Below are 15,704 nucleotides of genomic sequence, written 5' to 3' on the forward strand. Positions count from 1 at the left end.
TAACTTGTTGAGATAGTGAATTGGTGGGTTTTTGTTAAATGTGAGCCAAAATCATCACAATTAAAAGAACCAAAGACTTAAACTACTTCAGTCTGTGTGCACTGAATTTATTTAATACACGAGTTTCACAATTTGAGTTGAATTACTGAAATAAATGAACTTTTCCACGACATTCTAATTTATTGAGATGCACCTGTACATATAAATACTATATCACGTTGATTTTCTGTGTGACAATGGTGAATTATCAGTATATGCATGTACACAAATTGTGCTGTTGTTTCAGTGATTGACTTGATTTACATTTGACATTGCTATTTGACGAAGAAACGACATGGAAGTAAACTATAGCAATTACAACACATGAACAGTATGATATGATTATTGTCATTTGGATGTACTACTGAAATTATGTAAGATTAGTTTCTTCTTCTGTTTGTGCACTGTTAATATCTTGCAGTAATATTTTTTAATGGTACACTATATTGCCAAAAGTATTCGCTCATCTGCCTTTAGACGCATATGAACTTAAGTGACATCCCATTCTTAATCCATAGGGTTTAATATGACGTCGGCCCACCCTTTGCAGCTATAACAGCTTCAACTCTTCTGGGAAGGCTTTCCACAAGGTTTAGGAGTGTGTTTATGGGAATTTTTGACCATTCTTCCAGAAGTGCATTTGTGAGGTCAGACACTGATGTTGGACGAGAAGACCTGGCTCGCAGCCTTCGCTCTAATTCATCCCAAAGGTGCTCTATCGGGTTGAGGTCAGGACTCTGTGCAGGCCAGTCAAGTTCTTCCACACCAGACTCGCTCATCCATGTCTTTATGGACCTTGCTTTGTGCACTGGTGCGCAGTCATGTTGAAACAGGAAGGGGCCATCCCCAAACTGTTCCCACAAAGTTGGGAGCATGGAATTGTCCAAAATCTCTTGCTATGCTGAAGCATTCAGAGTTCCTTTCACTGGAACTAAGGGGCCAAGCCCAGCTCCTGAAAAACAACCCCACACCATAATCCCCCCTCCACCAAACTTCACAGTTGGCACAATGTAGTCAGACAAGTACCGTTCTCCTGGCAACCGCCAAACCCAGACTCGTCCATCAGATTGCCAGATGGAGAAGCGTGATTCGTCACTCCAGAGAACGCATCTCCACTGCTCTAGAGTCCAGTGGCGGCATGCTTTACACCACTGCATCCGACGCTTTGCATTGCACTTGGTGATGTATGGCTTGGATGCAGCTGCTCAGCCATGGAAACCCATTCCATGAAGCTCTCTACACACTGTTCTTGAGCTAATCTGAAGGCCACATGAACTTTGGAGGTCTGTAGAGATTGACTCTGCAGAAAGTTGGCGACCTCTGCGCACTATGCGCCTCAGCATCCGCTGACCCCACTCTGTCATTTTACGTGGCCTTGGAGTTGCTGTCATTCCCAATCACTTCCACTTTGTTATAATACCACTGACAGTTGACTGTGGAATATTTAGTAGCGAGGAAATTTCACGACTGGACTTGTTGCACAGGTGGCATCCTATCACAGTACCATGCTGGAATTCACTGAGCTCCTGAGAGCGGCCCATTCTTTCACAAATGTTTGTAGAAGAAGTCTACATGCCTAGGTGCTTCATTATATACACCTGTGGCCATGGAAGTGATTGGAACACCTGAATTCAATTATTTGGATGGGTGAGCGAATAGTTTTGGCAATATAGTGTATGTTTTAATTACATTTTTTAGTTATTGTCGTTGTCAAAGCCATAACAAATAGTCAATCAATGGAGTCAGAAATGCCAATGGCTGACTAAAGGCCATAGTATACTTCGGTTGTCCGCGTTGCTGATCACTCCACGCACAGTATGCGTGATGCAAATTTCGTCATCAGCACGGTACGTGCGGCCTGACCGTGCAACATAATCTCGACCCCTGGACGCGGTCCTCGTCTGTGCACATCGTCGCCGCAAGCACCGGCCATTGACTGTACTTAAAGAATATCACAAAGCAGTTGGGCATGCGTCGAACACGTTCGTAATAGTTTGCGGTCAGAAACATATACTTTGAAAGGCAACGTGGTCGGCCAGATGCGATCCGATCTGAAACGCAGAAAAACAAAGTATACCCAGGCCTTAAGACAAGGGTTTAAAACAGGATGTAAAAATATAAGGGCTGTCAATCGATTACAATTTTAATAATTGTTAAATGTTAATAATCTAAATAATTCATCGTAATTAATCGTGCATCAGTATTTACTAAGGAAGGCCCCCAAATAAAGATAATTTACTATATAATCTCATCTTCGTTATCGCTGACAAAACAAACATATCTGTAATTTTGTTGACGCTGCAAACATGATTTACCAAAATTCTAAAATCTAAAAAAGTAACCCAATTAAAGGATTAGCTCATCATTTACTCACCCTCATGTCGTTCCAAACCTACATGATTTTCTTTCTTTTGTGGAACACAAATTTTGAGATTTTGAAGAATGTTAATGATGCTCTTTCCCATACAACAAAAGATTTTTGTGACCACAGGCTTTAAAGCTCCAAGGAGGAATAAAAGCATAATAAAAGTAATGACTCAAGCACTATATTCTATATAACTATAAAACGCTATGTAATATGTCGGATAAATCGTAATCACCTGGTCTCAGATTAGGCTTTGTTCTGTCATAATGAAAGGTAAACTCACTAATAGTGTCACTAATAGTGCAGCTGCCTACAAAAAACTTAATACTTAATAGACTTAATAGTGGTTCATCTAAAATGTCACAGTACAACCTCCCTTTTAGTGTTGGTATATCTAGTGGACCAGCATAGCCATGATTTTCACAATCAAAACTTAGCTGGTAAAGCTGGTAGACCATCATGACCATAGATTGTCTTTCTAGTGAAGCTGTTTCTGAAACCCTTTTGGAGACAACAGCACCAGGATTCTATGCTGGGGACCACCATTATAAAAAAAACATATTCTGATCTTTGCAGCAGGGCCGGCTATAAACTCCAGCAAACCCAGTTTACAGATGGATTTTTAGAAGTGCTTTGTATCTTAGTAGAACTAAAGGTTATAGAACATAAGGTCACTTGACTTAGATCAGGGGTCGGCAGCCTATGGGGACATAATCATTGGCACGTGAGCAACATCGAGAGAGGGGGGTATGTATTTCATTTATACAGTATGTAAGTATATAAGTCTCTCGCACCTGCATGCCAATCTACCTCTTGATGTTATCCTTCGTCATGATCACAAAGCTTGTTTTATTTAGTTATGAGCCGCCTGGTCTTGCAGGTGCGCTTTACAACATCAGGAAAATCAGACCTTTCCTGTCTGAATATGCTGCACAGCTCCTGGTCCAAGCTGTAGTCATTTCAAGACTGGACTAATGCAATGCTGTGTTGACCGGCCTCCCAGCTAGCGCGATTAAGCCTCTGCAAATGGCCCAGAATGCAGTGGTGCGTGTGGTCTTCAATCAACCAAAGAGGTCTCATGTGACCCCCCTCTTGATTTCACTCCAATGGCTACCTGTAGCTGCATGCATAAAATTAATCAAAGGTTTCGACTCTGGCCATAAGGACAGCCAATGAAAGAGCACCCTCTTACTTCAACTCACTCCTCCAGGTCTGTGTCCCCACTCTCTCTCTGCTGAGTGCCACCTGGTGGTCTGATCGCAAAGAGGCACAAAGTCCATTTCACGAACATTCACTTTCTCTGTTCCTCTATGGTGCAATGAGCTTCCAACCTCCACCCGATCTGCTAAAACCGTATAAAAATTCAAGAACCAACTGAAAACACATTTCTTCCACAAGCACTTGACCAGTCCACACTAATTGCACTTACTATTTAATTATTTAATTATAATAATAAAAAGATTATTGTCTATCTCTGTCTTCTGCTCTAGCTTCTATACTCTTCTAGCTACTCTTGGAACTTGGCAGTGTGATACTGCAGATATTGTTGAATTTTGTTCAACAAATTGCTGTTTGTTGTTTAGTCGCTTTGACCACAAGGGGTGCTATAGCTTCTAAGTTGAGTTTTCTCTTTCAAGTCAACTACTGTCATGGCAGAGCAAATGTTCAAAGAGAGTATTGCTGAGCAAGTAAGTTATAGTCAATGTATTTATAGCAATTTACCAGAATAATAACCTTAAGTTAAAGTTAATGGCACAGACGTTTGAAGGTAACTCTATCGCCCCCTTGAGTACTGAGGTTTATTCCCACCACGGTAAAACAAGAACGCACGTAGGCTTGTTCAACCAGACCGTGTGTTGGCAGTGCAGTGGCCAAGCGATAGCATTTGTGTTCACATACTTGCGTAGAGTATGCTTCGGCCTTTACAAGTTAACTTGTTTTACGTCAGTTGTGTTGACCGGAAGACGGCTTACATTCTCTTGTTTTATTTGTTACTTTTTTCTTACAGAACAACAGTTGATGTAAATAAGATTTACCACAATCAATGTTAGAGATTTTCAACCTTGCACAAAGACGTCTTAAACCACAATGATGGTAGTCTTGCATATGACTACGGCAAAGGTCTGGGCTGTATAGCAGCTTCAGTTGGCCAGGAACCGGCCAATTAGACAGGAAACGCCATCTACCTGACATTTTAAGGGAACAAATCACAGTCTGTTTTGTCATTACGGGGTCAGGGTGTTTAGGGGCGGGGTTATTGGAGATGCATCAAACCATAATAAAAGGCCGACATGGGGATAAGAAATAAGTATTGTCATTGTTAGTTAATGTGAACTAATGTAGTTAACTAATGTTAAAGTGGCCCTTTTATGCTTTTTGGGATTTTACTTTTACTTTAGTGTGTAATATAGCTGTTTGTGCATGTATAAGGTCTGCAAAGTTACAAAGTCCACGCCAAAGGGAGTTACTCTCTTCCACAGGAAACACTGCTTCTGAACTGCCTGAAACAACTGGTTTGCAGTCCAGCCATTACTTCCGTGACTTAGCTACGTCACTATGTAACACATTTGCATAATGCCCACCTAAGGGCTACTTCGGTTATGGAAGACAACACCTCAAAATATATATTTGTAAACAAATGCAAAGAATAAACACATACCTCTTAGAGAGCTGACATATTTGCAGATGGTTTGGTTATTTTCCAGATTAATTGCTCATATTTTCACTCTGAGTATTTTGCGTCTTAATATCGGCAGTGTCCGAATTCCTTCCTGTCTAATAATATTGTGAAAAGAAGCTGCTCTCCAGTTCCCAGCAGTGCTTTGCGTTATGAATAAATTATGCAGATTAGTGTGTACTGCTCAGCTTTACTTCTTGCCGATTTTAGATACACTGCTGTTATTTTATTTATTGTAACTTTCAGTTATTTGTCTTTTTGTGATTATTCAGAGCTCATTTTAAACATAAAATGATGTTTTCAACGTCATTGTGATTTGTATGTTAAATGATCAGGTCCACACGTGTTGCATGTTGTCCTGCGTGTGTGCTCTCTAGAAACCATTGGACTGCAGAAAATTTCAAAATAAAATTCAGCAATGTTTCTTAATCTTATGACTTGTTCATTTACTTTGCATGTGTTCACGGGGGCCCCTCAGGCACATCGGGTCCTAGGTGGTCGCCTGTATCACCTGTAGGATGGGCCGGCCCTGAATGACCTTGCTTTTACTATAGTAATGTTGTGGTATCTAGGAGTGTTATAACCATGACTGTGACCCTGTTGTTGTTTTTTTTTTTTTTTTTTTTTTTGGTGGTGGAAACCATGGTTTTGATAATATTAACCATGATTTACTACAGTAGAAAAATGTTAACAAACCATTTTAAAGAAAGAAATGTTAGGACATGAATAAGACATGAAATGAATAAGAAACAGCAGCAGTCAGCAGACATATGACCCTGTAGCTCAAGACTGGTTGTCACTGAAGCTAATCAGGCCTGAGCCTGGTCAGTACATGGATGGGAGACCTCATAGGAAAAATAAGCTTGCTGCTGGAAGAGGTATTAGGGAGTCCAGGAGGGGGTGCTCACTTTGTGGACCTGTGTAGGTCCTAATGCCCCAGTATAGTGATGGTGACACTATACTGTAAAAAGGTACTGTCCTTCGGATGAGATGTTAAACTGAGGTGCTGACACTATGTGGTCATTAAAAATCCCAGGACACTTCTTGAAAAGAGTAGGGGTGTAACCCTGGCCAAATTCCCCCCATTGGCCCTTATCAATCATGGCTTCCTAATAATCCCCATCCATTAATTGGCTCTATCTCTCTCCTCTCCACCAATAGCTGGTGTGTGGCGAGCATACTGGTGCACTATGGCAGCTGTCGCATCATCCAGGTGGATGCTAAACACTGGTGGTGGTGGTTGAGGAGAGTCCCCTGTTCACTGTGTAAAGCGCTTTGAGTGTAGTGTCAGAAAAGCACTATATAAATGTAACGTTCATTCATTCAAACATTAGATTCCACACAATTTCTAGGTTATAAATCAAATAAGCAAATTTGTGACATTGATTAACCATGATAACTCCTTTTGTACAAAAGTTCGGTTTTCCTCGCATCTATTGAAGCACACAAGATACTGTACTCTGTGGAACATTCTCAAATCATGCTGGGATAACATGATCTTATAGTACATTGGTACAGGGCCATAACCAGGGTTTGAAAATTAGTGATGTCCACGGTGAGGTGTCAAGACTTTTAACAAAATTACACTTACAAACGCAACATATTCTATACATAAAAATGTAATATAAAAATTAAAGGACAGAAACCAATAATAATACTGAAATTATTTTTTAATCGCAAATGCATTTAACAATATTAATACTGAATATTTGTCACATAGAAATGCACATTTGACAATAAAGAATTGATTTTGAGTTGGGCAGCAAAATTTACTCATGTTAACTACAGAAAAATCAGCAAAAGTTAATTAACAACTAATTTATCTAGGGCTATGTTAACTCCGTTACATATTAATATTATCCAAAACATTCAGTTGTTTTCCTTTTGCCAGACTTAATTATTTAAAGGTGCACTCAGTAATTTTTTCCCCTTTAAAAAAGTTTTACTCCTAAAGAAATGAATTATAATTTTGAAACATGTATAAAATCATGACCACTCACATGAGATGAGGACTCTAGTCATATCAGCGACCTTATAAAAGCTGTTTTATTCTACATGGGGCAGGGACGCCCTCATGGTGGCTGCCATACTACTCGCTCAATCTCAGTAACCGTTTTGTTCTTGGACACTTTCACTCTTGGATTAAATTACTCATGGTTGAATGTGAATAGTGAATTTCTGCAATGGCATCTGTAACTGAAAACTATTGATTTTGAATTATGCTGCATCCACACGGATGGAACAATGTTTTCCTGTTTACCTCGTCACTGTAGTTTAATATGACGGGCTGTTTAATCTTTAAGCTTCGGCACAGAGCCTTTAAGTGTCTCATATCAGATGGGTTTATAATAGAAAATTCTGTGTCAGATTCAAATGGGTTGCACACAACTCACACTCGGGAGAGCACGCCTCAAGCACAGAGCAGGTTTGTCAGATTAGTGAGACCGGTCCCGTTTTTACTCTGCTCTGCCCGGCAAATGCACTGCGCAGCTTCAGGTAGTGCCATTTCGTCACACTTGTAGTATTTATTGACACTAAAGAATCCAACCAACTGTCTAAACTAAATTATACATGCATGCAGTCACTTAAAGGAGTTTTCAACCACTTATATTTTATTCAGTTGTACATAGCATCAAAATTTATTTTTGAATATGAAACATTTACCAAGGTCCGGACCTCGGTGACCTTATATCTGGTTATGGCCATGAGTGAAACTGAACTTTTTGAATGCGTTTTTTTTTTTTTCTGTGTGAGAGTATTTGTCATGTGATGTGGTTCAGGCACTGTTTTCACCTAGAAATCTCGACTTATGACCTTCAAAGTGATTGCTTGTGTTTGCATGAGGGGATGAGTGGTGGTCTGATCTCTCTGGTCCTTATCCGTAGTCTAATCTTTAGGTCCCCCCCTTCCTTTCACCCTAAACGTACTCTTATAATCCACAATGTAAAGCTGTTTAAGTCTGATTGATTGAACGTCTTCTGAGATAGAAGATGCATTGACACTTAAATAAGGGTTCTGAGTATTGTGACATCTGTTCAAGGGTGGATTTGGTATTGTGTGGTCTGACATACAAAATACAGTAGATTTCTCTCTTTATACCTCATTTCTTTATACTTTCCTTCCCTCATACCAAAGGAAGATTTTGTTGCTAAGAAGTAGCTATTTAATAGCCCAGAAAACTTAATGGAGTTCATTTAAATTTCAACTTTGTCTCAGATGTTCCTCCTAGAATTGCTTAGGAGGAATAAATAGAAACATGAGTCAATTTCTGACATACTGCACAACTGTTGAACATTTACTTCCTGTTTACAAGAACAAGTGTAGACTTTAGACTTAAAACCTACAGCTAGAAGCAAAATCTCCAATTGCCCTCCATTTAATCTCACTGCAGTCTAGGAGCAAAAATTAAGAGATTAAATGAGATCTAATTTGTGATTTCTCATTCCTATGGGCTTTCTTTCTCTCTCTAGCTCTCAAAATAGAAAAAACACAATGGTAATTTGTTCCAAACAGTGAAAATTGGATTGAAAATCAGCAGTATTTACTCGAGAGGTCATTAACCAGGACAGTGACCTCTTCCTTGCCCTTCTGCTTGCATCACGTGACATTCCCCTTCCCCCACCTAAACCCCTCTGTCTACTCATCTAATCAATTACATCATGCTATCATCTGCTGTGTTACCTGTCTGCAACAGGCTATGTGAATTAGAGAGATACATGTACAGACACATGTTTGTTTCTCCTATCACCAAAACAAATTCCTTGTGTACATGAGAACACTTGCCAATAAAGCTCATTCTGATTCTGATTCTGATAAAGAGATAGCAGGGCAGCTATTCACTTGACGTGCTGTGCAGAATCAGGTTTAACCACAAACATTTGCTGTTGGTACAAGCCTTACTGTTTGTCATATGTATCTGTGATGGCATGAGAGTCAGTAAATGATGAGAGAATTTTCATTTTTGGATGAACTCTCCCTTTAAATATGATGACTACAGTCCCGCCTTATAATTAAAAGAGCTAATTGCCTCTTTGTTTTACAGTTGAAAGAGGACATGTTAAAAGAGCACATGGCATGTACATTAGCTAAATCAGCTCTAAAAAATGTTTGTCTGTTTTTTGTTTTTGTGTGATTTGATAAAAAAATAAAAAATTAAAATAAAAAATACAAATCTGTATTTATTTTACAGTTGTGGTCAGATTTATTTGAACATAATATTGACCAACATTTAGGGAGATTTTGGTAGCTACTTGTATGACTTATAAAATAGCTGCCCAGGGGCATTACGAATATGGCCGCATAGTGACCTGTCTTGTCTTAAAAGGGGACTTTGCTTTAACTCAATGTATTTAACTTCGGCTCTCTCTCATCCTTGCAGGACACTACAGGTATTCCCATGCACTTTTGGGGTGTTTTTGATGGACATGCCGGCTCCGGGGCTGCTCTCATGGCATCCAAACTCCTCCATCGTATCATCCGTGATCGGCTTTGTGATGTTGCCCATCTTCTTGAAAACAAGAACAGCCCACCGCCCATTTGTCTGGCCAAGAACGGGAGCCCCTTCCAGGCTGAGGCCAAAAAAGGGGCCTGCCTGGATGGAGAGGAGCAGGATGGGCTCCTGGATGAGCCACGGTTCCACATTGAGAAAGACATTAGTGTGGAGAGCCTGGTGATGGGGATCATAGAGACTGCATTCAGACAGATGGTGAGACCTGTGGGCACAGACTTTAGAATTTATATTGCTTGAAATGCTCCACCATTCATCTACTAATGTGGTAGATGGATGAATTTATATTGTCTAGGGCAGTGGTTCTCAACCTTTTTTTGATGAAAGCCCGCCTACTTCATTACCTTACCCCTTCATTCCCTTCCGCCTGTGTATTTGATGCTGCTAAACCAGATACTTCAGATGTGATGCTAGACTTCAAAATCAGATGAACCGCGGTACAACCCATATAATTGAGAACCAACTGATATACGCCAAGTCTAGATAAACGTTTTAATGCAAAGAGGAACTTGATGATAGATTTGATTATTATGACTGATAAACACCCCCCGTTTGTAACCTAATGCCCCCCTCTTTACTAATTTGCTCTCAGCGCCCCTGGCATCCTTTGAACGCCCCCGTTAAGAACCCCTGGTCTAGGGCTCATTTATTTGACATCAGCAGTATGTATAAAATTTACATATGCGTGTAAAAGCAAATACTGATTGTGCTGACCATACAGTGCATCTGGAAAGTATTCACAGCGCTTCACTTTTTTCACATTTTGTTATGTTACAGCCTTATTCCAAAATGGATTAAATTCATTATTTTTCATTATTTAAAAAGTGAAGCGCTGTGAATACTTTCCGGATGCACTGTAGATGTAATGCAAATAGTAGAGAATACTCAACCTCTGTTGTATTACTCTGCAGGATGACCTCATAGAGACAGAGAAAGAGTCTTACAGCATCTCTGGTGGCTGTTGTGCCTTGGTTGCAATACACATGTTGGGAAAACTCTATGTAGCAAACGCTGGAGACAGCAGGTAAGAGGTTTAAACAGATCAAAGTAATGAAATACAGATATTCAATGTGTTGTATTAACAATATAGTGATATTTAAAGCTACTGTAAGCGATGTAAGTCATCAAAGACTTAGCCACTGAATCTGAAATTTCTCAGGACACCTATTTCAGTGATATCTGTCAGATAGTAGCGGCTTTTTATGCACAGTATTCCAAAGAATAGCTTTAACACTTTAAGCCCGGATGGGCCTTGTCCCAAATAGCCATGTGTCATATGTCATTGGAAAGCTCTCAAAGAGTAGAATACAATCAGCCTATTTACTTACAGACAAAAAGATAGCTAGTAATAGCTAAGTACATGTCTTTGACATACATGTTACAAGTAAACAGGTGTTGCTTAAATGCCGTGTTTTCGCTTATAACTTCACAAAAAATAAACGGAACATAAAATATCACATACCATTACTTGAAGGAGGCAATTATCTTTAAAACTAGCCCACACACAACACAATTGGATGCACTGATCATTAGATAATCCACACGCAGCACAATGAGCCCACAGCACATAATGTGCTATCTGGCTAAAAACATGATAGCTTTCCTGGACCCTAGATTTCGGACTTCATCTGAAATGATGTAGTATGTTGTCCAGCGTCATGGAATGCTCAACCAATCGTATTAGAATTCAGACTGCTGCAACCAGAGGTGGAAGTCAACCAAATATGGGCAGAGAGTATCGTTCACTGTAATTACATATGGCCAGCAGGAGATAGCGCCAAGTACATTACACAGACTCGATGGCCAAATAACACAGAATGGAAATGAATGAGATCTTGTTACTCATGCTTGCATGCTTTTTAGAGAGAGCATACCTTTAGTCATTGTTGTGTAATTAGTTCTTATGTACAGTTATTATGTTTTATTTGTTTGGAGAGGTTTTTGGACACTAGGATAAATAATTTTTGTAATGCTATAACTTTAGATTGCTTTGTCATATCAACACAAAATTTTACTCAGATACAGGTGACATGATTGGGAACAAAACAAAAGCAGTCACCTTTGAAGCTACCTTATTTACACCCTGAGATATACAGTATAATGTCAAATCAGAAAAATAAGGAAAAAAGTACATTTTTGGCTCAAGTTTTTTGGTGATTTTTCAGCAGTTTCTTAGGCTTAGAGTCTCAGAATTTATCATAATTTAAAAAATTGAAAAGTTGGGGGCCTGGGTAGCTCAGCGAGTATTGACACTGACTACCACAGTCTGGTCTCTTAAGCAAACCAATTGGCCCGGTTGCTAGGGAGGGTAGAGTCACATGGGGTAACCTCCTTGTGGTCGCGATTAGGGGTTCTCGCTCTCAATGGGGCATGTGGTAAGTTGTGCGTGGATCGCAGAGAGTAGCCTCCACGTGCTGTGACTCTCCGCGGTGTCATGCACAGCGAGCCACATGATAAGATGCACGGATTGACAGTCTCAGAAGCGGAGGCATCTGAGACTTGTCCTCCGCCACCCAAATTGAGGTGAGTAACCGTGCCACCACGAGGAACTACTTCGTAGTGGGGATTGGGCATTCCACATTGGGAGAAAAGGGGATAAAATAAAAATAAAAAAAAACAATAGCAATATTTGGATTTTAAGTTTTGCAAGAGTTTAAAGTGATTTTGTTCTAAAAGTATTCTATTAAATATGCCTTGGTAATGACTACATTTTCTGGCTAATGCTAGCTGGAGGAAATTGCTACTACTAGAAATAAATACAAGAACTAGGTACAGTTACAGTTTAATGTTTTAAAGTATGTCCTTAGGTAGACTATATTATCTTTTAATTACTGTTATTGCAACATTACTTTCCACATTGATTTCACAAATGACCCAATCATAATAACTCAAACAGTAACAGTTAGTATCAATGACAAACTGCAATTCTTTAGAATGTAAAATACACATTGTAGTAGATGTAAAAACACTTCAATATAAAATTAAAGGAATAGTTCACCAAAAAAGGAAAATTCTCTCATCATTTACTCACCCTCATGCCATCCCAGATGTGTGACTTTCTTTTTTGAAACACAAATAAAGTTGAACACAAATAAAGTTTTTAGAAGAATATCTTAGCTCTGTACACCCATACAATGCAAGTAAACGGGTGGCAAAATAATTTTGATGCTCCAAAAAGCACATAAAGGCAGCATAAAAGTAATCCATAAGAATCCAGTGGTTAAATCCATATCTTCAGAAATTATATAATAGGTGTGGGTGAGAAGCAGATCAATATTTAAGTCAATTTTTGCTAGAAATTCTTCTCCCTGCCCAGTAGGGGTGTATGCATGAAGAATGTGAATCACCAAAAACACAGGAAGAAGAACGTGAAAGTGGAGATTGACTGAGCAGGGAGGAAAATTTATAATAAAAAAATATTGATCTGTTTCTCACCAACACCTATCAAATCGCTTCTGATGACATTGATTTAACCACTGGAGTCATATGGATTACTTTTATGCTGACCTATGTGATTTTTTGAGCTTCAAAATTTTGGCACCCATTCACTTGCATTGTATGGGCCTACAGTGCTGAAATATTCATCAAAAAATATTCATTTGTGTTCTGCTGAACAAACAAAGTCATACACATCAGGGATGGCATAAGGGTGAGTAAACGATGAGGCAATTTTCACTTTTGGGTGAACTATTCCTTTAAGAGTGTTATTTCCCCACAGAGCGATAATTGTCCATAGCAATGAGGTCGTCCCCATGTCCAATGAGTTCACACCTGAAAGTGAAAGACAGAGGTTACAGCATCTGGTGAGTTCAGTCTAATTCCAGTACAATTCCAAGTCTTGTAGTTGTCTCCATATGATTTGTGTTCCAAATTTGGCTCCATTTGATTTCCGTATAATTACTTTATCCTGTAGAGCGGCTGACTGCTGCTTGAATTATTGGATAGTATTCATGCTTTTGTGCTGTTTGAATCTAGGGCTTCCTCAAACCAGAGCTGCTCGGGAATGAGTTTACACATATTGAGTTCCCCAGACGTATCCAACACAAGGAACTTGGCAAGAAGATGCTTTTCAGAGACCACACAATGACTGGCTGGTGAGTTTGAATGTCTTTGAATGAATGAGAGTGTTAGGGGGATGAATTATGGTGGCTGTTATTTTTAGATATTTCACAGTTTCTTTTGTTTCAAAGCTTTAAATCTATTATTTTTTTATTGTATTCCATAACCACTTTCTATTATTATTTCAGGGCATATAAGACAATTGTAGAGGATGATCTAAAATTCCCACTGATTTATGGGGAGGGCAAAAAGGTAACTGAATATTGCTTATTTTTTTTAACGATATAACTTTAAAAAGTCCAGATGCTGTTGATGGATTTTGTTTTAAGCTACATAAGTTACATTTGTCACAGGACTAACTAAGGGCGTAGATTTGGCTTGAACATTGGGGGAGGGTTGCAGCGTGAAGCATTTACATGCTTCCATTGATCAAGGTTTAAATACTAGGGGGTTGTACTTGCTTGTTTTGATTATAAGAGGGGTTACCTCCCCCCCATCTTCCCCGGAATCTACGCCCCTGGGACTAACACATAATCTACTGAAAGTGTGAAATGAGAAGCTGCTTTTTCCCCACAGTTCTCACTGCTACTTTTTACAAAGCAGCAGTAGTGAGTTGTTGCAAATTAGCAGAACGATGTCAAGTGTAATAAAATTCATATTCAGTATATGGGCTGTTGACAAGACCTCATATTAATTGAGAAACAATATGGAACATTTGCACTTTTTAGAATTCATTTGTAACACCACTGGAACATTTAAAATGACAGTTATGGCAAAAAGGTGATTAGAATGGTGAAAAACCTGAAAGAAATAGTGACCAGTCACAACATGTAAAATATCCATTTTTCTTTATCCATTAATAAAAGTTTTAACCAAAAATGTTGATAATCATAAAAAAACTTAATGGAGATGTTTTGTGTCAACCAGCCATATATTTAATTATAGGAGATAGAAACTTTTTGCTCTAATGGCACCTCAAACTGCAACTTTATGTTTGTATTTGTGTTCCCAGGCCCGGGTCATGGCAACTATTGGTGTAACACGTGGTTTGGGCGATCATGACCTGAAAGTGTACAACTCAAATATTCACATCAAACCATTCCTATCCTGCTGCCCAGAGGTGAGTATATACAGTAAGTGGGTATTTTTGTAAAAAAAAAAAAATAATAATAATATATATATATATACAAGGCCATTTATTTGTTATTTTCTTCATTCAATTAGTCATTTAGCTTCTTGATCACTTGTTCAATTAATCTAATCACTATTTACAAAGCAGCTTGAAAGCAGAATCAGTTAATGCCATGAGTTGAGTTTCATGCTAATATGCATGTATGGTCCAGGTAAAGGTGTACAACATCTCTGAGCACAAACACGGGCCTGATGACGTCCTGATCATGGGTAGTGATGGACTATGGGATGTCACAACTGATAAAGATGTTGCAGATGCAGTAACAACTTTCCTATCTGGCCGAGAACCCAACGACCCCATGAGGTAGGACTCTCTGTCATAGGCATAGTAGAGGTATACTTTTACGATTTTGATCACACAGTAGCTAACTAGATCACATGTAGTACATATGAATTTGAAAGCAACCTTTTTCAACAGGGTGGAGTTACGACTGTTCAGAAAGTGAGAGATTTTGTTTATTTAATGATGGTTTTAAGCTCCATAGAAGCAACTGAATCAACCGCAAATGATACAAGAGGTTGTTGCTTTCAATCTTTTTAAAAGAAGAAAGCTATAAAACACATTAACCAGTTTGAGAGCTAAATTTTGAATGTATTTTTGAATATAGAAAAGATACCATTAAAAATACCAATTATATATGTTTAAAACTATGATAATAAAGTGCCCCTAATAAAGTGTTTTCAATATGAGACAGATATGAGACAGGTGTTGCTTAAAGAAAACAAAGAGAAAGCAATGTAAATATCACTTGTGAGCAGTATATTTGGTCCCACTTTATAATAGGTGTCTTTAACTACTATGTATTAGCATTCAAATAAATACAATACAATGTATTTGTTGCATAACTACATATTGTTCAAAAATT

The 15,704-nt window shown here is 38.7% G+C and overlaps 1 protein-coding gene across 1 annotated transcript in view; it reads left to right on the forward strand.

Moving 5' to 3' along the window:
* The window catches only part of LOC127446077 (protein phosphatase 1H-like), a 39,856-nt gene that overhangs the window by 19,619 nt on the left and 4,533 nt on the right, over positions 1 to 15,704 (forward strand). Inside the window, exons 3-9 of the mRNA XM_051706720.1 lie at positions 9,460 to 9,786; positions 10,500 to 10,612; positions 13,307 to 13,391; positions 13,564 to 13,682; positions 13,836 to 13,899; positions 14,660 to 14,767; positions 14,991 to 15,142. Of these exons, the coding sequence (XP_051562680.1) occupies positions 9,460 to 9,786; positions 10,500 to 10,612; positions 13,307 to 13,391; positions 13,564 to 13,682; positions 13,836 to 13,899; positions 14,660 to 14,767; positions 14,991 to 15,142 (968 nt within the window). The remainder of the gene's footprint in view (positions 1 to 9,459; positions 9,787 to 10,499; positions 10,613 to 13,306; positions 13,392 to 13,563; positions 13,683 to 13,835; positions 13,900 to 14,659; positions 14,768 to 14,990; positions 15,143 to 15,704) is intronic.

The sequence above is a fragment of the Myxocyprinus asiaticus genome, chromosome 9, assembly GCF_019703515.2.
Source record: "Myxocyprinus asiaticus isolate MX2 ecotype Aquarium Trade chromosome 9, UBuf_Myxa_2, whole genome shotgun sequence".
Lineage (NCBI taxonomy): Eukaryota > Metazoa > Chordata > Actinopteri > Cypriniformes > Catostomidae > Myxocyprinus > Myxocyprinus asiaticus.